General features: G+C 51.1%; 1 protein-coding gene across 12 annotated transcripts in view; it reads right to left on the reverse strand.

The window, feature by feature from the left end:
• Nucleotides 1-22,160, reverse strand: part of TFAP4 (transcription factor AP-4) — a 29,990-nt gene that overhangs the window by 7,367 nt on the left and 463 nt on the right. Inside the window, exons 1-4 of one of the 12 annotated variants that reach the window (XM_039885196.1) lie at nt 16,447-16,632; nt 13,952-14,016; nt 13,784-13,852; nt 13,696-13,722 (exon numbers count right to left, since the gene is read on the reverse strand). In XM_039885196.1, the coding sequence (XP_039741130.1) occupies nt 13,696-13,722; nt 13,784-13,824 (68 nt within the window). In that variant the 5' untranslated portion in view covers nt 13,825-13,852; nt 13,952-14,016; nt 16,447-16,632. Of the gene's footprint in view, nt 1-3,964; nt 4,380-13,433; nt 13,610-13,695; nt 13,723-13,762; nt 13,856-13,951; nt 14,017-16,446; nt 16,633-22,160 lie in introns of those variants that run through there. The other 11 variants (XM_039885194.1, XM_039885197.1, XM_039885193.1 and 8 more) reach the window with 11 other exon arrangements.

Below are 22,160 nucleotides of genomic sequence, written 5' to 3' on the forward strand. Positions count from 1 at the left end.
TTCTAATTGATGGAATACTGCCTAACCAGGAGTTGTAACTGGTGGCATCACAGCTAACCAGGAGTTCTGATCGGTGCAATCATAGCTAACCAGGGGTTCTGATTGAAAGAATCATAGCTAACCAGGGGTTCTGACTGGTGGAGTGCTAGCCAACCAGAGCTTCCTATAAAGGATGGCTAATTGGAATTTCCAACTGATACGGTACTAGTTAAAGTAGATTTTTCTGCATACATTAAATTTTTGCATTTGTTCTGAGTTTTGCAGAAGTAAACATGATTTACCATATGTAATTGTAAAAATCCTACCAGTCGCCCCACATCGACTTCAGACTCCCCAGGTGAGCAGTGAAAGTGGCCTGGGTCCACGGACGCTGAATATCTCTTGCTTCTGTCCTTCCCCAACTGCCCCAACTGGCCAGGGGCTGCCCCACCTCAGGGATAAGGGAGGGCACCTGCCAAGGAACAGTTTGGATACCAGCCTCAGGTGCCAATACCAGAGCTGCCACCCCACTACCAGATACTCCCAGAGGGTAGGCTGAAGAAGGCCTCTGGGAATAACGCCAGCATCCCAACTAGAGGCTCAGAGCGGGGAACACGCTCTTTAAGTCTAGATCTTGACCTGTACCTATTCCTCCTACCCAGCCCAAGGGCAATGGGTATCCTCACCCCACTAGACAACCCTGCCCAGCTCCAGCCTCAAATTAGCCACTGTCAGCTCTCATTTCACACTGCCCCGAGGTCACTCACGCACTCACCACTCAATAGCTACACAGTGAGAGGTTGGACAGCCACACAGGATTTCTCCCATACTCCAAGGAAGACAGGAGGGAGGAAGACAACCCTCATCAAGAATGCCCAAGGCGCTCGCCCTTCTCTCTGCAGCAGGTACTAAAGCAGCCCGGGGCCCTCAGCCCTCCCCTCTGTTTCTATCCATATACTCCACTCCAAACAGCCTGCCAATCCTGCCCTCAGTCCCAGAACACAGCACGTCCAAGTGTTCCCATAAGAAACACCCTCTCCCCACAGCATCTCCAGCCCCTCAGAGGGAGCTCTGCACTCAGTGGGTTCATGTGCAAACACCATCCCTGACACCTATTAGCTGTGGAACCCCAAGCTTAACCACTTCACCTCTCAAAGCCTTAGTCTCCTTATCTGTAAAATGGGGGAATACTGCCTCACTTTCACAGGGTCATGGTATAGTTTAAAAGGAGGAGGAAGAAAGATTGATTGAGATTCAGGATAACAGGATGCCTTGTTTTTCCAGGCTTTGTACCCAGGATTCCGGAAAAACCCATGGATATCTCTTAGGGGGCTGATGGGTCGGCTTTAACTCAAGCAGTTACTTCGTCATGGCAGACTATTAATCTCTTAGGGGGCTGACAAGATCCTTCAGCACCACAAGTTCTTGAGCTCTTACGGTAGGGGCCAATTCTGGTTCATTGTGATATCCTCAATCCCATCACAAAGTAGATGCCTCATAAATACCGCGTCAGGGACCCAACACACATTCCAAACCCTCTAATTTTTCTCTAATTCCTGAGAGCACTTGTCTTTTTCTCCACCAAGGGCAGTCCCTAAATTCTTTAAGACCACCATGTTTCTGCCTCTAAGAATTTGAATGCCATTTTTACAGCAGCCAGGTACTTTCCATATACATAGCCAGATTTCACAGGTGCTCCATTTTAGAAAGGCTAAGAGCAGTTAGATGACAGATCCAAAACTACAGCGTGTGTGGGCCCCGCTGTGCAGTACTGGCTCCTCTGGAGAGGTAGGGAGTCCTGCTAGTCACGGAGGGATGGAACAAAGTCCACCAGCCTCAGAAGCGAGTCCATCTGGCCAGAAGGTCCTGCCCAACCCACAACCTTGATCTTCAAGAGGTCCCCAATCTCACCCCACAACCCTTTCTAAAAATGAACAAACCCAGAAGACCCAACTCCACGCTCAGTGCACACAGGCTGATAAGTGCTTCCCAGAAAGGCAGGCTGAGGACACCCCCATGCCCAGCCCTGGGGGGTTGTCCTGTCACCTCAAGTGCTTGCCCCATGGAAGACAGATGGACTCCTCCAAAGTAAGGCTAGGGACAGAGTGAAGTTGATGCCAGGGTCCACTGCACCAAGCCTGCCCAGGATCAGGGCCATCAATGTCCTCTTCAACATGTGGAGCAGCTCAACCCCTCCTCCCCACTGCCCAGCCCTCCTCTGAGCAATCAGCATCTGGGGGTAAGAGCCGGTCCCTGGGATCAGGGTTCAAGTCCCAGCCCACCACTTGCTGTAGCCGTTCCCTTGTCTGTGCCCTCATCCCACACAGGAATCATAAGGCCACTTAACTCAGGAATACTGACAATTCTATGAGAGAAATCTGGCAAAATAAGTCCCTAGAACACATTAAGAGCGCCGGAATTTTTTTTTAACTTTTTACAGCTAGGTCCTCCAGATGGACCTTTGGAAGGGCCAGCACTCAGTGGGGCTCTGCTAGCTGCAGGAACTACCAACTGGCCTGGCCCATCATCCCTGAACTTGAGTGCAAAGTGGGAGCGGAGTGGGTGGGGGGAACATGTGTGCAGCAACTTTCCCCCAACCTAGTTTCTGCAGCCCCTGGTCTCCACCAGCCTGGGCCTCACCACCTGGGGCTCCACCTTTCTCAATCCCCACCCTGCCAGCCCCGGCGGCAGAGCACGTGGCCCCAGCCCTGGGGAGCCATTTCGCTCCTAGATTTGCGCCACAAGAAAGCAGCAGCAGGTCTCAAACTTGGGCACGCGGGAGAACCCCCCACGCAGCACCGCCGTTTCAGTATGCAGACAGCCCGGTCCTTCTAGCGATCAGAGTTGCGGGCACGGGCATTTTAACAAGTGTCCAAGGTGATTCGGGTGCGGGTAGTTCCCGAATCCATCACCCTTTGGTAGAGGGTGGATCTGGAACAACCCGGGCCAAACTTGTATAGTGGCTCCTAGGGAGAGCTGTGGACCTCGGACCACCCACCAACCAGGCTGAGAGACCCAACGCTTTCAGTTTATGGCTGCGGGGAGAGACGTGGGATAGAAAGTCTGCAACGGAGACCCATGTGAGGCGAGCGGTGGCTTCGTGAGAACTGGGACGGCTTCTAGTGCCCCTTCCCCCAAAATCGCCCCCACCCAGCCCGCCACACCAAACCCGCCTGAGCTTTGTGCAGGAAAAGCATGGCCCAGGCGCGCCTACAACTCCCACAATGCCGCACCAGCGGGGCACGGAGAACTACAACTCCCGTGAGGCCGCGCACCGAGGTCCGCCTACTCCAAGAGGGCTGCAGAGTCACGTCCAGGCCTCGCTAGTAAACAGCGCCCGGGCGCGGGCGGCGACCGAGCAAGCCAGCAGCCGCCAACGTGCTCGGGTCCGCAGCGGCTCTGGGCTGACCGCGTCTGTCCCTCGGGTCCCGCCCACACCTGCACCCCTACGCAAGCACGCCCCCGACCCGCTGCAGACCCGCGCCCTGCAAGCACGCACACCACCCGGCTCCCCGCCCCCCCCCACGCCCGGAGCCGCGGCGTGGCTACATAGTCGCCTGCCCGCGGCCCCCGCGCCCCGGGGCCCCCAGGCTCCCTTTGATGGGGGCGCCCAGAGAGAGAGAGTAAAGAGGAAGGAAGCAGCCGCGGGAGGGGGGAGGAGGAAGCGCGGGGGGGAAAGCCACCAGCACCAAGCATGGCCGGGACTGCTGCAGAACCACGTGGGTCTGTTTGCAATTTACAAACGTCGCGACTCGTCCGCCTGCAGCGGACAAAAGTGACCAGGGCCGCTCAGGGTCCCCACGTTCCAAGAGAGAAGGGTCCCCGGACGGCGCGAGGCCGGCGCGCGGGGCTGCAGCCGCCCCAGCGGCTAAGAAAGACGAGCGAGGTTGGCGGCTCAGGCCATGCGTGCGTACACGCGCGCCCTCCGGGGCGGGCTGGCCGGGGGCTGCAATCGTAGGAAGGGGTGGGGGGAAGGAGTACACACCTACAGAGCCCTCCTATCACTTCTTTCTCTGTTTTCCTGAAATGTTGCAAAGAGGGCACCTTCTGAGTGGGCACCATGAAATACTCCATAGCGATCGGCCCCCCTCCTCTGCACGAGCCGGGTCCCGCGGTCTGCCGGAGAATGCAAGATGGAAATCCGAATCAAAGGGCAGCGCCGGACGGAGGTGCAGAGTCGGCCGGTCCCAGATGCTGGCGGCGGCGGCGGCGAGGGGAGGGAGGCGGGCGGGAGGGGCGGGAGGGAGGTCTCTCCGGCCTGCCTCCCCGGGCGCGTGTATGTGTGTGTGTGTTTGCAGCTGATCAGATGTCTGTTTCAAGGCGGGAAACAGCTGGTGAAAACTCAGCACTCCCCCGGCCTCCTTCCGCGGAGTAAGGAATTGCATGTAAACAAAGGACTATTTGCAGCGCCCCCCGGGCTGCGCGAGGCCAGGGCGAGAGGGGCGCTGGCCCCTGGGGGCGGGTGGCAGCTGAGGTCTGCGCCCCCCACCCCCGGGGCTCAGGGAGCCAGCGGCCACAGGCTGGCTGGGGGGGCGCGGCGTGAATGGAGCGAGCTGCGGCTGAGCTACATGCGCCACTATGGGTGATGAGGTCCATCAGCTGACAGGTTGGCAAGCGTTGCAAAAAAAAAAAAAAAAAAAAGGCAGCCACCGTGAGGGAACCCAGCCCATGCAGCCGGGGTCCGCGGGGACTGCCGGGTGCGGGGTCTGCACACTCTGCGGCCCGCGGAGGCGGCAGGCGCTCAGCTGGGCCCGGCGTGCGGCGGCAAAGGCGGCCTGGGGTGCAGCTCGGGGCTTTTCTTTTTTTCACGATTGCAACTGCACTAAGTGGAGCCGTTCTGGCGCGCTCCCTCCAAGCCGAGGGCCCCCTGGAAACTTGCGTCACAGCCACCGCTTCCCACTTGTAACTTGGGGCCGACTTCGGAGGCCGGCTAGTCTCCTCCCTGCCCAACTGCCCCTTTCTGGCTGCCCGGTCCCAGCTCGGGAGCCTGGGAATCCCGAAGCCGGGTAGGGAAGGGCAAAGCAGAACGCGCCGGGAGCCTCAGATCCTGGGGCAACCCTAGGAAACTGGCCCCCGCGGGGAAGGAAAGGTGGAGGGGGACCAGGACAGCAGCGGCCCAGGGACAGGCTGCCAGCGCGGCTGGGAGGTCTGGTAGCTGCTGCGGGGTTCCCAACCTAACGGAACCTAACGTCTACCTCACACACACACTTTCCCCCTCCACGAGGAGGTTGGTCGGCGGGAGGCCCGCCCGGGCTTGGCTTGGGCGGGCGGAAGGCTGCAGCTTCTCATTCATGGCGAAGCAAGTTCGGGACTTGCTCTTCCGCCAGGGTGCGCTCTCTACGAGGTGATGGCCTCTCTCCCGGGAGGGAGGGACATTGGCTGGCGGTGAGCTTCCGTACCACCACCACCACCACCCCACCATGTCCCCACCTTCCTTCCCCAGGCCCTCCCCTGGCTCCTGGAGGGTTGGCCCCTGGCTCAGGAAGACCACGCCTGCCTTGGAATGTCCTGCCTCCTGCCCGCTGCCTTTCCCAGTCCCATCCGCCTTCAAGGTTCTGCCTAAATCGCGCCTTCTAGTTGAAATACACCTACTAATAACAAGGATTACTGTTATTTTTTGGAAATATTACTGTTATTAGATAGGGCAAGCACCTCGTAGATGCTGAGCAGTTTTGCATGCATGTTTTCTAATCCTTAAAGCAACCTGTTGAGCAGTTTCTCTAAGGACAGAGCTTGGGACACTTAATATCACAGCCTGGAAGGCCACACTGTGGGGACAGGGAATGTGCTCAGTAAACGATGACATCTAGGGGACAACATGGGATACAGGACCACATAATTGTACACTGAGCAATGTGTACAGTGCCTGGATGAAAAAATGACAGCTAGAAGAAGTATATCTACCTCCTTGCTCTTTCTTCTCCTACAGAACTGCCTTGAAGGGGCCTGGTCCATGAGCTCTGTCATTCAGACTGGCCTCTCCATTTCTGTAAAAGGCATCTTCTCACAGAGTCCTCAGATGTCTCAGTTGCACAAACCCAAAGTCCCCTGAGCTGGATCAGCCACTCCTGCCCCAATGCCTGAAATACCATCACTGTCCCCAGTCCTCTACTCCAATTCTCTCCCATCACTATGGCAGTAGCACAAGCAGTCCCCAAAATTGAGGCTGTCCCTCATTCCCAGGAGGTTCTGTATATCCCTTGGTCTGACCCCTTCTCCCTTTTCCAACTCCTAAATCCAGTCCATTGTGCCCTCTGGAGCCCTCAGAGAGTATTCAGCAAAATCGTAGATCCTCGCCCCTGACTCTCCCAGTCACCTTCTTACTCTAAATTAGGAATCAGCAAACTTTCTGTAAAGGGCATGTAAAAGTTATTTGTATTAGTTTCCTATTGCTACTATTAATAAACTACAAATTTAGTGGCGTAAAACAACAAAAATTTGTTCTCTGAAGGTCAGAAGTCCAAATGGGTTATATATGGCTAAACCCAAAGTGTCAGCAGGGCTGTGTTCCTTCTGAAAATTCTAGAGGAGACTACATTTCCTTGCCTTTTCCAGCTTCTAGAGGCAGCCTGAATTTCTTGGCTCATGGCCCCTTCTTCCATCTTCAAAATGTGTTACTTCAGCTTCTGTCATCACGTCTTCTCTGACCCTCCTGCCTCCCTTTTATGATGACCTTGGGCCAACCCAGGTAATCCAGAATAATTTCTCCAATTCAAGATCCTTTACTTAGTCACATCTTCAAAGTTCCTTTCGCCATATAAGGTAATTTAAATTAATAAATTAATTTATTAATTTATTACTGGGGACTAGGACATAAATATCTTGGGGGGAGGGCATTTTTCTGTCTACCATACCACTGAGCCAAATCAGGCAGAGTTTACAATATGCTGCAGTAACTCCTCTCCTAGGTATATATCCAAAAGAATAAAAACAGTGACTCAAACATATTGTACACCAGTGTTCACAGCATTATTCACAATAGCCAAAAGGTGCAAACCACCCACTGTCCATCAACTGATGAATGAATAAACAAAATGTGGTCTATCTATAAATGGAAAATTATTTAGTCTTAAAAGGCATGAAGTTCTGATACTACAACATGCATGAACCTTGAAAACATGATGCTAAGTGAAATAAGCCAGATGCAAAATAGCACATATTGTATGATTCCACTTATATGAAGTATCTAGAATAGGCAAATTCATTTGAGACAGAAAATAGATTCAAGGTTACCAAGGACTGGTGGGGAATGTATGAATGGGGAGTTATTGCTCAATGGGTATGGAGTTTCTGGTTGGGGTGATGGAAAAATCTGGAAATAGTGGTGATGATTGTACACATTGTGCATGTAATTAATACCACTGAATTGTACACTTGAAATGGTTAAAATGGCAAATTTTATGTTATCTATTTTACCACACACACACACACACACACACACACAGTTAAACCAAAAAAAAAAAAAAAAAAAAAGGTCAGTGGGCTAGATTTGGCCTGTAGGATGTAGTTTGCCCAACCCCATTAACCCTACCAACGTTTCCCCCTTATTTTCTCACTTCTCTCCTTATCTGGCTTAGAATTCACAGCCATCAATATAATCATCTTGCATACACTCTCTCCAGGGAGTCTAACCCCACCTGCCCCGCTCCCACCCCTACCCCAAGCTAAACAAGGCTGGGAAAAGGAAATCCCATAATCTTGCTGACTGATCTTATTTTTAAATGGCAAACCAAGATCCTGGAGTGGATCCTTGGGTGGTTGGCAATCACTTCATATTGCCCAGTTCATTCTCCCTCCAACCTTCTGTCTCCACAAGACCTCCATCACCTCTTCCCGCTCCTCACTCTCAGCTCATGAAGTCCTGTTTCTCTGAGAAAATGTGAGCAATTAGAAGAGAAATCCCACATGCTCCATCACCACCTCTGCTTCCCAACCTGTACCTTTAATGTGTCTGGATGAATGTCCATGCATGGAGAACCGTCCTGTGTATTATTCAAAGATGTTTCTGCTGCAGCTGTCTGCTCTCCTTCATTCTCAATGTGTGCCTCTATTGAACTGTTCCACCAAGAACAAGCTGTCCTTATTCTCATTTAAGAAAAATAAAAAAATGAGTCTACATCCCCTTCCGGCTACCACTCTCTTCCAAGTCTCCTTTACAGCAAACCCCCCTGAAATGGGTGCTTATGCTTACTCTCCCCTTCCCTCCTGCTCACTCCATGCGGGCTCTCAATTAAGTCACTGGTGACCCCCAAGGAGCTCTGTTTTCTGTCGTCACCATATCTGACCTTGAAATTCTTTTTTGCTTGGCATCTGGGACCCCTAAGGGTCACAGTCCTCAGACCTGTCTATGTCTACGCACACTCCTTGCTCTTCATACAGCAGTTCCAGAAAGGACCAGACGCCATGCAGAGTGGTTCAGAATCCAAGCTCTGCCCGAACCCCAGCTCCAGGTGACCCCAGGCAATTTCTTCAACCTTACCCAGCTTTTTCATCTATAAAACAGATGCCGTACACTACCTAGCTTGCAGGCTATCACAAGAAGTTGGTGGCATGCCTGGCATGTTATAGCATCATAAGTAGTAGTTGCTATATCACTGATACCAAGTTTCAACGAGTGGTAGTGGCCACAGGCATCTGAGCTAGCCCAGGGAGAATGACAGGTTTTGGTGATGTGCAAGGAGGGATAGAGGGAGGGGCTGAGCTCTCCCTAGCTTCCCTGCTAAAACTTGCCACAGGTGAGAGGGAGCAGGCATGTTATAAGGTTCTTAGACATTGAACTTGGGGCTCACCTGCTTTACAGTAAGACAACTGCGCATAGAATCAAGTCGTGTGAAAATCAGCCCACAGACTGCTTACCCTTTGAAAGGGAGGTCTCTGTAAAGAATGTAATCAAATAACTACCTGTGGATGATTTCTCTGAGAAATGCAAATCATCATCTATTGAGCTGGAGCCCAGCTTCCTTCTCTCCCCTTTGTTCCCCTTCTCTCAGCCCCACCCCAAATTCCAGGCAGGAGTAGTGAATGAGTCACCCTCAGGCTTTCATAATGAATGGATACGCAAAGTGTGGTCCATTCATACAGTGGAATATTAGTCAGTCATAAAAAGGAATGAAGTACTGATTCATGCCACAACATGGATGAGCCTTGAAAACATGATGCTCAGTGAAAGCAGGCAGACACAGAAGGTCACATATTGTATGATTCCATTAAATGAAATGTCCAGAATAAGCAAACCTAGAGAGGCAGAAAGTAGATTAGTGGTCACCAGGGACTGAGGGGTTGTTAGGGGGAAATAAGGGGTGGTTGCTAATGGGTATGGAGGATTTCTTTGGGGATGATGAGAATGTTCTGAAATTGACTGTGGTGATGGTTACACAACTCTGAATATACTAAAAACCACTCAATTCTACACTTTAGATAGGTAAATTATATCTAATAAAGTTGTTATTTTAAAAACAGCTTCATTAACACTAAAAATAGCGAAGAGTCGGGGAGGGGGGCAGAAATCATGTGGATCCCCTACAGCTGAGGGTTCCAGAGCTCCTTTCTTCAGCTAAAGTGGGGTCTGCCTGTTCTGATGGTGCCATCATCACAGCCCTTCTCAAGACAAACGTGGCCTTATCCCAAGATGGTTGGAAGCTCAGGTGAGAGATGTGAAACCTAAGAATGTGGGTTTAACTGCAGCCAGGAGAGACTATAAGCACAGGTGGTGGCTGCAGCTTTTGACTACGTAGCACCAGTGTGGAGAAGGGACAGACTTTTCTCGTTTTTATTCTACATATGTCTAGAATACCATTCTTCTCTTTGGATAGATGATATATTCATTTCTTGTTGCTGTGTAATAAATTTCCACAAATTTATTGGCTTAAAACAGCACTTGTTTATCATTGCACAGTTCAAGAGGTCAGAAGGCCAGGCATGGCATGGCTGGACGGCTGGATTCTCTGCCCAGGGTCGCATTAGCTAAAATTGAGGTGTCAGCCATGGCTTCAATTTCATCTGGGGCTCTGATCTTCTTCCAAAGTCACTGGATGTCAGCAGAATTCAGTTCCTTTTGGCTGTAAGACTGAGGTTTCCATCAACTTGCTGGTTACTAGCTAGGGTCCGCTCTCAATTCCTAGAAACACATTCTTAGGTCCATGTCCCATGGCTCCCTCCATCTGAGCAAGAGAGCATCCCATATGTGGATCCTTCTCTTGCTTCAAATCTCTCTAATTTCCTCTTAGCAACAGTTGGAGAAAATGCTCTACTTTTTAAGGGTCAGGTGATTAGGTCAGGCTCTCCTGGATAATGTCACTAGCTCAAGGTCAACTGAGCATATATAACACATAACCTAATCATGGAAGTAATACCATATGCACAGATTCTACCTACACCCAAAGGGAGGAGAGTATACAAGGGAAAAAGTCATTGGGGGCCTTAGGAGAATTCTGCTACCACAGATAGAAGGAAATGAAGGAGATGCAGAGAAAGTTAAGGGACATCCTTAAGGACATACAGAGAATTAGAGATGGAACCTAAACAGGAATCTAGGGCTCCTCCATGCAAATATGCCAAGAGTAGGGGGGTGGACAGATGGCCTTTTGGGCCCCAGCATGCTCTGGTGCATGTGGGGAAGCCCAACTTGTTTGGGAGAGAAGGGTGGACACCAGCTCTTAGATGAGGGACGAGGGCCCCATTGAAGCAAAAAGCTACTGCCTGAGAGGAGATCCTGAATACTCCCGTGAAGGCAGAATGGTAGTCAAATGCCTGTGCTGGGATTCGGAGTAAACCCCAAATGCCCCAAGCCTTGGTTTTCTTTCCTATCCCAGTCATAAAGAGATCTCTGGGCCAACAAGGCTGCGGCTCCCCAACCACTAGGGGGCGCCTGGCACATAAGATGCTTTGTGGGGAGCTGAACACATCTGGGGAATGCAAGGCAAGGGTTGGGGTGAAGGGGCTGACCTTTGGCCTTCCACATCCTCAAGGCCCTGCAGATCTTGAGGGCACTGGGCTTACCTAAGAGCCCCAAAAGGCCTTGACCTTCAGATGCCTGCTTCCTTTGTCCAGCCTGATGACTTTGCTCATAAGCAAGCCCTTGAAAAGGGGGCTGGAGTTCACCTGTGGTGTGACCCCTGTCCTCCCTTTCTGGTCCCACTCCCTGTGTTTCCAGGCCTGCTACTGCAGGAACCTGGGTAGGTTCCTGCCCTTCCCCCTCTTCTCTCCCCTCCATCATCAGCACTCAGCTCCTCCGTTCATACTCCATGGGTAAGTTTCACCTCCTTCTGTGAGGGACTTTCTCCCAGGAAAATGTCTCTGCTTTTCACCGTGTCAGCAAGGAGGAACCAGGTATGCCCCGCTTCAGGTACGTGCATTCCCTTTATAAAAATTCAACCCGTGGCCACCTTGGCTGGACTGTTTCAGTTTTAGACAAATGGCTGTCTGACCCCTTCCTCGGTTGATCTCTACAAGCACATAGGGCAGCTGTGACAATCCCACCCAGCAGACCAGGAGCCTGAGGCATGGCACATCTGTAAAGGTGGGTCCTTTCCCCCTAGAGAGTACATGGAGAAGAGACAGAGCTCGGAGTCTTCGGTCAATATAAAGGAGAGTAAGTCAGCCTAGGGACCACAGGTGTACAGTGGAGAGGGTGAAGGGTCAGCAAAGGTGCTGCAAGAAACTGGGAAGGAGCATTTAGAGTCCAGGAGAAAGGTCGGAAGCAGAGGAGAAAGACAACTGGGGGTGATATTGAGCTCGGAGAGGGTGTTCAGTGTCTCTCTGGGCAGCCAGCTCTCCTCGGAGGAGTGGACAGAGAGAAGACAGTATGCCTATGAGGACAGAAAAGGATGGGGCTGGGACTGGCCAGGCCAGGGGGGCCACAGAGACCTGCTCTGATGAGAAAGCAGACCTGGGTGGCTGCAAGGGGAGAGGCAGCCGGGAAACAGAAACAGCTCTCCTTGGGGAGGGGTGCTCAGAGCTCCAGCATGTGTGTGTGTGTTGGGGAGGTACATGTGTATATGGGCACGAGTGGTCAAGTGCCCACTAAGTGCCAATTGCTGCTCTGGCAGCTTGATTCGAATTGTTTCGTCCTCAGTATTGTAGCCCAAATCTGTTATCCTATCCCAGGGACTTGCCCAAGACCATCCAAGCTAGTCAGTGCCAGTGCCCAGCTCCCTGCAGGTTCCTCATGACCACCTGTGGCCTCAGGACTCAAGAGCTCACCTGGGACTGGTGGCCTGGCCCTGACCACATAAGGCCTGGTGCAAGAGGGAAGCCCAGCTGGGTGCAGTGAGGGATATGAAGAAAGAAACACAGTCTGCCTGAAAGGACAAGGTCAAGTACACGATGATAGAAGCCCACATTTGTGGCTGTCAGAGCACAGGCAACCAAAGGAAGGAATGACTCCTAGGGGTCCGGGAGGCTTCGGCTTCAAGTTTGGGCAGACAGGGAGGAAGGAGGTAAAATAAAACCCCAGAGAGGAGCCAGGCTAGAGCAAAGGGACTAGTTTCAGTATGGCTTTCTCCTTCCTCAGCCCCTCTGGACCTTGAGCATGTCCTACTTCCAGCCTTGCGCTGCCAGCACATGGGGGGTTAATATCTGTCTGGTGCAGTGGTCTCAGAAGCAGCAGCAGCAGCAGCAGCAGCAGCAGCAGCAGCAGCAGCAGCAGCACGAGGTGGTGCCAGTAACTCAGAAGCTGAAATGTGAGAAGCTGGAGGACAGGGGCAGGGCTGGGAAAGGCTGAACAGCAGCAGCAGAGAGGGTTTCCCTGGCAGGAGCCCAAGGCTTTGCTCTGGTGGCCAGAAAAGGTCCTCCCATCCTTCTACCAAGTCCCCTCCGCATGGCTGCCCCTCTAGCCTCAGGCCATGGGCTGTGGTGCCCACCCAGGGTAGTCTACAGGGCAGTAGGTCTATGCTGCAAATCTGGGGAAGGGTGGAGGGCCAGGCCCAGGCTACCAGTAGAAAATTCAGCAGGCCCTGCCCAGCTTTGCCGGAAGCACTGGGTGGGGAGATGGGCAGAGGGCAGAGTGAGGAGGATGACGGGGAGGTCCCTTTTACCAACCTCAGAGGCCTGGCCTTGACTTCCCCCTCCTTGGGCAGAACTGAGTCATGGGAGCCTCCTGCTGCTCCAGGGGCAGGGAGACACACAAAGCTCCCGCCCTCTCCCCGCCCTCTCCCCGCCCCCTCCCCAGGCTGGCTGCCAGCCTGCTTTTGCAGTGAGAACTGACCAGAGATGGAGATGGGGGCTTCCCAAGTGTGTGTCGCGTGCTAAATGAGCACCTCGTCTCCCTTTTCTTAGTCAATCCCACAACCACTTAATCTGTGTCAGTGGGTAGTATTATTATGACACCCCACCCCACAACTACAGATGAGCAAACAGGCTCTGAGACATTCAGAAACTTGCCCACAGTCACACAACCAGAGTGGCAGAGCAGACTTAAACCAGGGTTTGTCTGACAGGAGGACTCGCACACCTACCCACTGTGCCATGGGGGAAGGAAGGTGGTTCATCAATGGTGAATATGGGTCTGTGTGCCAAATCCAAGGCAAGAGATGAAAGGCGGCCCTGGGACCCTCGAGAAAGCAAGGTGGTACAGGCTGAGAATGTATCCGAGGAAGCAGTCAAATGCCTGGTGCCAAATCTGTGGACGAATCTGCAGCAGTAGGGACCTACCATAAATCCTTGAGGTGCTTCCCAGGGGCCCGAAGGATCACCTCTTAGCAGGTGACCAGCACTCACCTTGACAGAACATGGAGGCTACTGGTGATCCCGAAGGATCACCTCTTAGCAGGTGACCAGCACTCACCTTGACAAAACATGGAGGCTACTTGAGGTCTGCACAGCCCTTGTTTGAAGAGTCAGCAACATTTACCGTGAGACAGCACTCAGCAAGGCTCTGCTAAAAATAAATGGAAACACCTCAGTAGGCATCATGGAGCCTGGTGACAAAGAGCAAGAGAATCCCAGCACTTCCAGCTGTGTGACCTTGACTCACCTCTCTGAGCCTCAGTTTCCTCTTCTGCAGGAGAGGGAGCATGCCAGCACTGACACACATCCCTGCTGTGAGGGTTAAATGAAGTTTTTGTCAAAAAGCATTTAGATTGAAAACCTTCATTTTCACAAAAAACTATACATACATGTTCATAGCATATTTCTTATTCAAAAAAGGCAGAAACAACCCAAACATCCATTGATGAATGAATGGATACACAAATTCTGATTGACCTACACAATAGAATATTACTTAGCCATAAAAAGGAATGAAGTATCGATTCATGCTACAACATTGATAAACCTTGAAAACATAATGCTCAGTGAAAAAACCAGACACTCCATTTATATGAAATGTCCAGAATAGGCAAATCCACGGAGACAGAAAGCAGACTGGTGATTGCCAGGGTCTGGAAGGGATGGAGGAAAAAGGAGTGACTACTAATGGGTTTTGTTATGTTTTAATCGATTTATTTTTTTTAGAGCAGTTTTAAGTTCACAGCTATATTGAGCAGAAGGTACAGAGATTTCCCATACACTCCCTACCCCCAGACATACACAGCCTCCCCCATTATCAACATCTCCCATGTGAGTGGTACATTTTTTACAATTGAAGAACCTACTGGAGTTTCATTTGGGGGCAAAGAAAATGTTCTGGAATTAGATGGTGGTAATGGATGCACAACTCTGTGACTATATGAAAACCCGCTGAACTGTACACTTTAGAAGAATTTTAGGAGAATTTTATGGTATGTGAATTATATCTCAATTTTTAAAAAGCACTTAGTAAGAGCTCAGAAAATATAGCTCTCATTACTACGTCCTTCAGCTTCAGAGAGTCTGTCATAAAATGGAAAAGACCAGATGAACACATTAAAAAATGCTCGAGACCCAGGCGAGGGCCAAGCAGTGTGGTCCTGGCAGCCTGGGATGATTGTCACAGTCATGCTCGGTGCACACAGATGTGAATGAATGACCGACAGCAGGAGCCACTGACCACGTTGACTGATGCAGTGTCACGATTAAGCTCTGTACAGATGCGGAGACAAAAATAAGCACAGGTGCACACAGAAGCCTTTGGACTGAGAGAAGCCTTGGGTGGTTTGGTAGGGATGAGCTGGCATCCACAAACCTGTAGCAGCTCAGAGGTGTGGTACCCAGCAGGGCTGGCAGGAGGGGAGGATGCTGAGCCCAGGGGGTGGAACACTTGTTCTAGCACTACATGGCCCCAAAGAGAGTCTGGGAGGCACTTTACCTTGGTTCACGAATAGCTGGAAAAAGCTTAAAGCATGACTACCCTCAGCTCTCTGCCCTCCCAGAAGTCCCTGGTTTCTCAGAGGCGTCCAAGAGGCTTGGACCACTCTTGGCATCAGTTCTTCTCCCGAGAAGCCCTAGGCCTGAGTTCCTCTCCAATCCACTCCCACATTCCAGGGTTCCAAGAGAGAGAACATACAAGATCAGCAAGCCTGGTTCGGGGCTGCCCCTCAATGTCGAATGACCAGACACGCTTATAATGTGGCATGGGAGTGACTGAGGCAGCCGCTCTTCAGAGCCTGGGCCCTTCCTCCAGCCCCATAGCTGAAGGCACAAGGAGCTGACTCCCAGAGGCAGGCCTGAGCCTGCAGATCTGCAGGTGAGGCCCACACCATTCTCCATCAACCCCTTTCCTCTCCCTCCTGCTTCCACCCTCTCTCCTGTGCAGTCCCTAACCCTCTAGGGAGAAGCCAAATAATACAGAATTCCTTGGAGAAGAGAAAGGGGCCTGCCATGCACACACATGCACACACACATGCACTGTCACAGACCAGAAGGGATAGCACCCAGATACAGGAAAGGGAAAGGAAACGAGACATAAGTTTGCATCTTGCCTCCTCCAGTCCAAGCAGTTGCCAAGGGATTTGCATGCATTGTCTCACCCAATCCCTAAAAAAATCCTATGAGATTTCATAGATGAAGAAAATGAGTTTCCAAGAGCTTAAGGAACTTAGCCAGTGGGACACCCAGTAGGTAAGAGCCATGAAGCTGAGCCACATCGCCTGGCACAAGCCCCAGTAGCCAGTCCTGTGGAGGCATCTGAGCAGAGTGGGGGTGGGTGGTGTTTCTGCCTTCTCACTGGCTTTGGCTCCTTTGAAGGACCCCTCACTCTCACTTTCTCTATGTGGCTCCAGGGGTATTGGCCTTGGGCTGGGGCAAGCTCTTGACCCAGTCCTATCCAATCAGAGACTGGGATGAGCTGGGACCCAAGAGGCAAGCCTGGGGTCTTGCTGGAGCCTCAAGAGAAGAAAACAGGGTGACACAGAGGATAGTGAGTTGGGAGGTACAAGCCAGTGTCCCACCATCATGACTGAGCACTAGACCAGCCAGGCCCTCTGCCTTTGACATTATATGAGCTGTTAAGTAACTAGTCTTTGAACAGAAGTCCAACTACAGACTTCATGCTATTTCCCATAGGGCTCTAGTAGCTTAGGGGCTGGTACATGGCTGAGTATGGGGCCTCACCTCTCTCTTAGAATGCTGGGGGTGCAGGGCAGTGTTAGACCCTCTGAGCCTCCTCCTAAAGTAGCTCCATAGCTCAGTTTGACCTTCAAAGTTGGCATCTGCTTACAGGAATCTGTCTCCTCCTGGAATTCAGCCTCCAGATGTTGAATCCAAGGCGGCAGTGGTGGCTGCACATGGCTCCCCCCAGAGTGAATCAGCCACATTCCAAAGGTGCAAACACAGACGCCGCGCCCTGGGCAGGCTGGGGCTGCAGACTTCCTCCCCAGGCCTTCCCAGCCCCCGCTCCTGCTCCCCTCCCCTCTCCCCTCTTCCCAGCCAGACCAGGCTTTGGGCTTCCTTTCCAGAGACATTCTCCTGGAACTGAAACAGAGAAAAAAAGCAAGCCACTGGGGCCAGGAGACACCCTGATCCACTCAACTTGCTCCCTCCCCTGCAGTGATGAGGGACCCCAGCCTAGATCTCCCCTAGCTGTTATCAGTAAATATGTATTCATTCACTCAACAGGTATTAATATTGAGTACCTACTATGGGGCAAACAGGATACAGACAAGCCCCTGACCTAAAGAAACTCAGTCCAGCAAGACAGACAAAATCAGGTCCATGGACAAAAAACAATTCCAAGTGTGGAAAGAACTATAAAAAAGAAGGAAGAAGGGGCTGAGACTGACAGCAAGTGACAAAGGGAGGGTTATGGGGCGTCACTCTCAGGGGCAACACATAAGCTGAGGCCTGAAGGATTAATTGAAGCCTCTTCCTCTACAGAGACACTTCTTGGCGATCATTTCAAGAGAACTACAGCAATGTAACCCCAAAGAATATGCCCCAGTCACTCAGCAAGTTCTCGAGTCCTTCCTTGTACCACTTGTCAGCATTAATGCAGGGAAGTCTGGCTAATATTTTTTTAGTAACAGCTTTATTGAGATATAACTCACATGCCATAAAATTTACCATTTTAAAGTATACAATTCAACATTTTCCAGTATATTCACAATGTTGTGCAACTATCACCACAATCAACTTTAGAATATTTTCATCACCCCAAAAAGAAACCTTATATCTATTAGCAGTTACTTTCCAAACCTTATACTTCCCAGCCCCCGGCAACTCTTAGTCACTTTCCATCTCTATAGATTTGCTTCTTTTGGACACTTCATATGAATGGAATCATACAGTATGTGGCCTTTTGTTTCTGGCTTCTTTCACTTAGCATAATGTTTGTGAGGTCCATCCATGTTGTAGCATGCATCAGTAGTAGTACTTCATTCCTTTTTATGGCTGAATACTATTCCACCGTATGGCTAGATCACATTTTATTTACTCATCATCAGCTGATGAACATTTGAGTTGTTTCTACCTTTTGGCTATTGTGAATAATGCTGCCATGAACATTCATGTACAAATATTGAGTGGACATGTTTTCAGTTCTCAAACGTTGACTCTTATATTGAAGAGCTGCCAGACTGTTTCAAAGCAGCTGCACAATTTGACGCTGCCACCAGAAGTGTCCGAGTTTTAATTCCTCCATATCCTCTTAGTACTTATTATTGTTCCTTTTTGTTGTTGTTGTTGTTGTTATTATTGTCATCCTGGTGGCTGTAAAGTGATATCTCACTGTGGTTGTGATTTGTAGTTCCCTAATAAAGCCTGCTCTCAGCCTGGCCTGTGACCGTGGTGTTGGACTGAAACCCCATTCCTTCTATGCCCGCACTGTTCCCAACCCCAGAGGATTCTAATGCCTTCAAACCCTACATCAGGTCCTGCTGTGATCCACTTCCCCCCCCGCCCCACAAGGGTCAAACCCACATCCAGTCCAATTCAGCCAATGCTTACTGCCTGAGGTACAAGGAGCAGGCAGAGGCCATACAGGGGTCATGGTCTGTGCTCCCAGGGCAGATAGTGAGGAAGGGCCTCAGGCAAGTTCCTACAGGTGTTCTTTCTTTTTACATCTCTTCCTGTGTCCCCACCCAAAATGTAAGCTTCATGAGGGCAGAGGTTCTTCTGTTCATTCACTACTATATCCCTAGGTAGCAGGCACGCCATAAATATTTGTTCAATGAATGAATGAACAGAAGATGAAGGAGAACCCAGAGCAGGGTAGGGGTGGGATGGAGGTGTTAGTTGTTAGAAGCTCAGGCTCTGGAGTAAAAGAGTTGGTACTAGAATAATCCCACCTCTGCTACTTTATAGCTGTGTGCCCTTGGGCAAATCACTTGGCTTCTGAGCCTCCTTCTCCTCTACAAAATGGGTCTGATAGTGACAATTTATCTGACAGGATGATTTTGAGGATTAAATGTGATAATACAGATCAGCCGATATTAAGTGCCAAGGATGCTTAGAGAAGAGGTCGTGTAATGCCAGTCCTCACAAGAGCCTTGTGAGACGGAACTATTACCAGCTTTGACACTATAGACAAGGAAACAGGAACTCAGGGCTCAAGGAATCTGTCGGGTCATAAGGCTGGTTAGGGCAAAACCAAGATCTGAACCAAGACCCCTAACTCCAGGGTAGGGGCCCTGACACCAACGCTGTGTGGTCCCTAATACCGATGGAGGAAAGCCAGGCAGTCTCTGAGCAGGCCACAGGTGAACTGGTCCAGAGGGGGATGTGCCTGCTCAGCTGACGCCCCCTAGCTCAGTGCCTGGCTCTCCGCAAAGTGGGCAGGCCGCTGGTGAGTTTCAGAAACCCCAAAGTAGGGATTGTCCTAGATGGGGGCAAGGGTGTGTGTGTGGGTGGGGAAGTGGTGCAAAGAGACATTGAAGCTGCAAACCTGGGGCACGAGAACAGACACCAAAGCGGGTGGGGAGCTCAGGGATCAGGAAAATGAGATGGTACTAATAGTTTTATCGGGGAAAGCAAAAAAGCAGTCAGAGGTTTCCAGCAGGGAAATCTGGCTACTGAGACGGATTCCCTTAAAGTTGGCAGGTACTCTTTCCTCTCTCAAGGTGTGTAGCTTCAGGAAGGAGCCACGCAGAACCCACCTGGCTGACCACCGTGACAGGTGTGGCTAGATTCCCTTCAAATCAAACAGCCCATTTGGAAGAGCTCCAATGGGCAAGCCACCTCAGACCTCTCTCTCTCCAGGGGAGACACCAAGCTAGCCCCTAAAAAAGTGGGCCTGAAGCCCCCCAGAGGCTGGGTATAAATATTGGGAATTCTTGTGAGTAGACAGGGGTTCCCCTCACTTTTGCCTCTTCAACTGAGGAAAAACATCAACCAAAGGAGGTCTAAGGATGGGACTTTAGGGAATACCTATTTCAGGGGCCACAGGCGGAACCTGGTGCAATGTGCTACATGAGGGGACAGCTTAGGACAGAGCAAGGAACTCAGAAGTGAGCTGGTGATCTAGGGCAGCCTGCTCTTTGGAAAAGCTTGGCAGGGGAGGGTTGGAGACCGGGCTATTGCTGGAGACTCCATCATTTATTTTAAACAGGGGAAAAGCAAAGCTGATAACACTCCAACAGAGAATGTGTTTAAATTCAGTCGTGGAAAACACACACACACACAGCTCTGATCTGCTAGAAGATTCAGAAAGGGGTCCTCTTGGCTGCCTGGCTGGAAGGCCCAGGACAGCAGTTTCCCAGGTCTAGTCAGAAAATGACATGCGTCACAGTCACTTGAGCTTGTTAAAAATGCAGATACCTGGGCTCTGCCCCAGGATTCTTGGTCAGCATGCTGAGTTTGAGAACCCACTGGGGCTCTAAGACTCACAGCATCACCAGGGAGGAAAGGAGTCCAAAGGGAAGGAGGAACCAGCTCAACACAAAACAATGCACGGAGTAACTGTTTGCCACAAGCCCATCTCCTACCGGTATTTTATGCACATTAGTTCATGACTCGCATGTGCCACCTCAGACCTCTCTCTCTCCATCCTGGTATCCCTACACTCATAGCCACCAAGTCAGTGAACATAGCTCCAGCAGCACCCTTAATTCAGGACCAGGGTACACAGATGGGTACCCTGGCCCAGGTGGAGTCATTCACAATGAGCCCAGCTCCAAGACCAAAGCCTGAGACTTCATGAGGAGGAAGCCCCTGCCGCATACCCCCTATAGGCCTCTGGCCTCATCTACACCAGGCCCAGCCTGAGAAGGGACTGACTGATTCAGGCCAGATGCAATGCCTGGGAACAAGGTCCAGGGAATGTGTGGCTGAGAACAGAAAGTGTCTCCATCCTCTTTGGTCATCATCCCCTCCCCATCCGTATGTCCCCACAGAGTGTGTGTGTGGCAGGGAGGGTCTCCAAGTGAGGCACCTACTTTGCATACATGTGGCCATAAGTATATCCCCTCTGCTGGGATGAGTCCACTCCCTGAGGGGCAGGGCTTGGACTCTGAACTCCAACGGTTTAAACTTGAATCCCCTATCTGCTACTTTATAGCTGTACACTCTCGGGTAAACTTAACCTCTCTGAGCCTCTTTCTTGTCTACTGAGTGGCCTGACAGTAAGTACCATGGTCCTGTAGCACCAGGATCTCAGACTAACTAGTGACCTGAGGCTCGAACACAGAGGGCTGTGTTCCATTCCACTCCTAAGCCTCTCAGGGCCATATTTCATACCATAACCCAAAGGCCAAGACTGGAAGCTGTGCCAGGCTGGAGAAGAGGCCCCCATAAGAGTCCCAAAGCCTTTCAGCATCTTGGGACCAGATTATAGGCAGATCTTCACCAGAGCACAAAAATATCTCCCCACTTCCACAGCAGAAAAGCAACTGGCATAGCCAGCAGAGCCCAGATCAGCAATCCCAAGGCCTTTTCCACTAGGTCTGGTCGGTGGTCAGAGAACTTGCTTGCCTGCACAGACTTGGGTGGGTTTCATGGGTATGCTTTTATTTCTCCAGTTTCACAGGGATGTTTGGGTGATTCTGCTTGTTCTGCAGTTGCTTGTGGGTACACACAGCCCACTAGGCTGACACTGTCTTTGTTACTGTTCCAGAGCACTCAGCCATACCAGGCTTCCCCCAAAACCACTCCCAGCAGCAGCCTCTTCTCAGCCCTGGATCTTCTGCCCTCCTATACCAAAGCCACTTGTACCTGCTCCAGAGCCTGGAGGAGTGACAAGTGCTTCCCAGACAACAAAAGCCTCTCCTGGGAGAACAGAGAAAACAGACTTCAGTGAAGGCTCCTGCTATATACCCTTGTTCTGTGTACTAATTTTAGGCAGGGCCCCAAATGCTGGGTGAACATTACGGCAAGCTGGTTTTAGGGCAGACTATCATCAAAAAGGGCCCTGACAGCCCATCCTTCACTTCAGGTCACTCGCCACCCTCTCCCTCTTGTATGCTGGGAGGAAACTGAGGGGCAGAGTGGAGAACCTATCTTGGTCAAGGTCACTCCACCCTGGGTCTCCTGGGTGTGTTTCAGGCTATGACATCAGTCTCCTTGGGCTCCAATGCTGTGTGACCTCGAATTATTTAACCTCTCTAATCCCGATTTCCTCTCAGCTAACTGGGTCCAGGTTGTCTTGAGGATTAAAGGAAATAATATGCATAAAGCACCTAGCATTTGGCCTGGTACCTGCTCAACACCTGAGCCATTATCATCATTATTCCATCCTTTTATTCTCCCCTCTCCACTCCAGCCAACCGGGCCTCAATGCCTGGCTGCTCCCCAAACCCCCCAGGCACTGGCTTGTTCCCTTGCTTCCTCCAGGTCTTGACTTAAAAGTCACCTTCCAGCGAGCTGTCCCTAGCTTCTTAGTTCATGCTCTTCCCTGC

This window comes from Pteropus medius, unplaced genomic scaffold (genome assembly GCF_902729225.1).
Source record: "Pteropus medius unplaced genomic scaffold, Ma_sr-lr_union100, whole genome shotgun sequence".
Lineage (NCBI taxonomy): Eukaryota > Metazoa > Chordata > Mammalia > Chiroptera > Pteropodidae > Pteropus > Pteropus medius.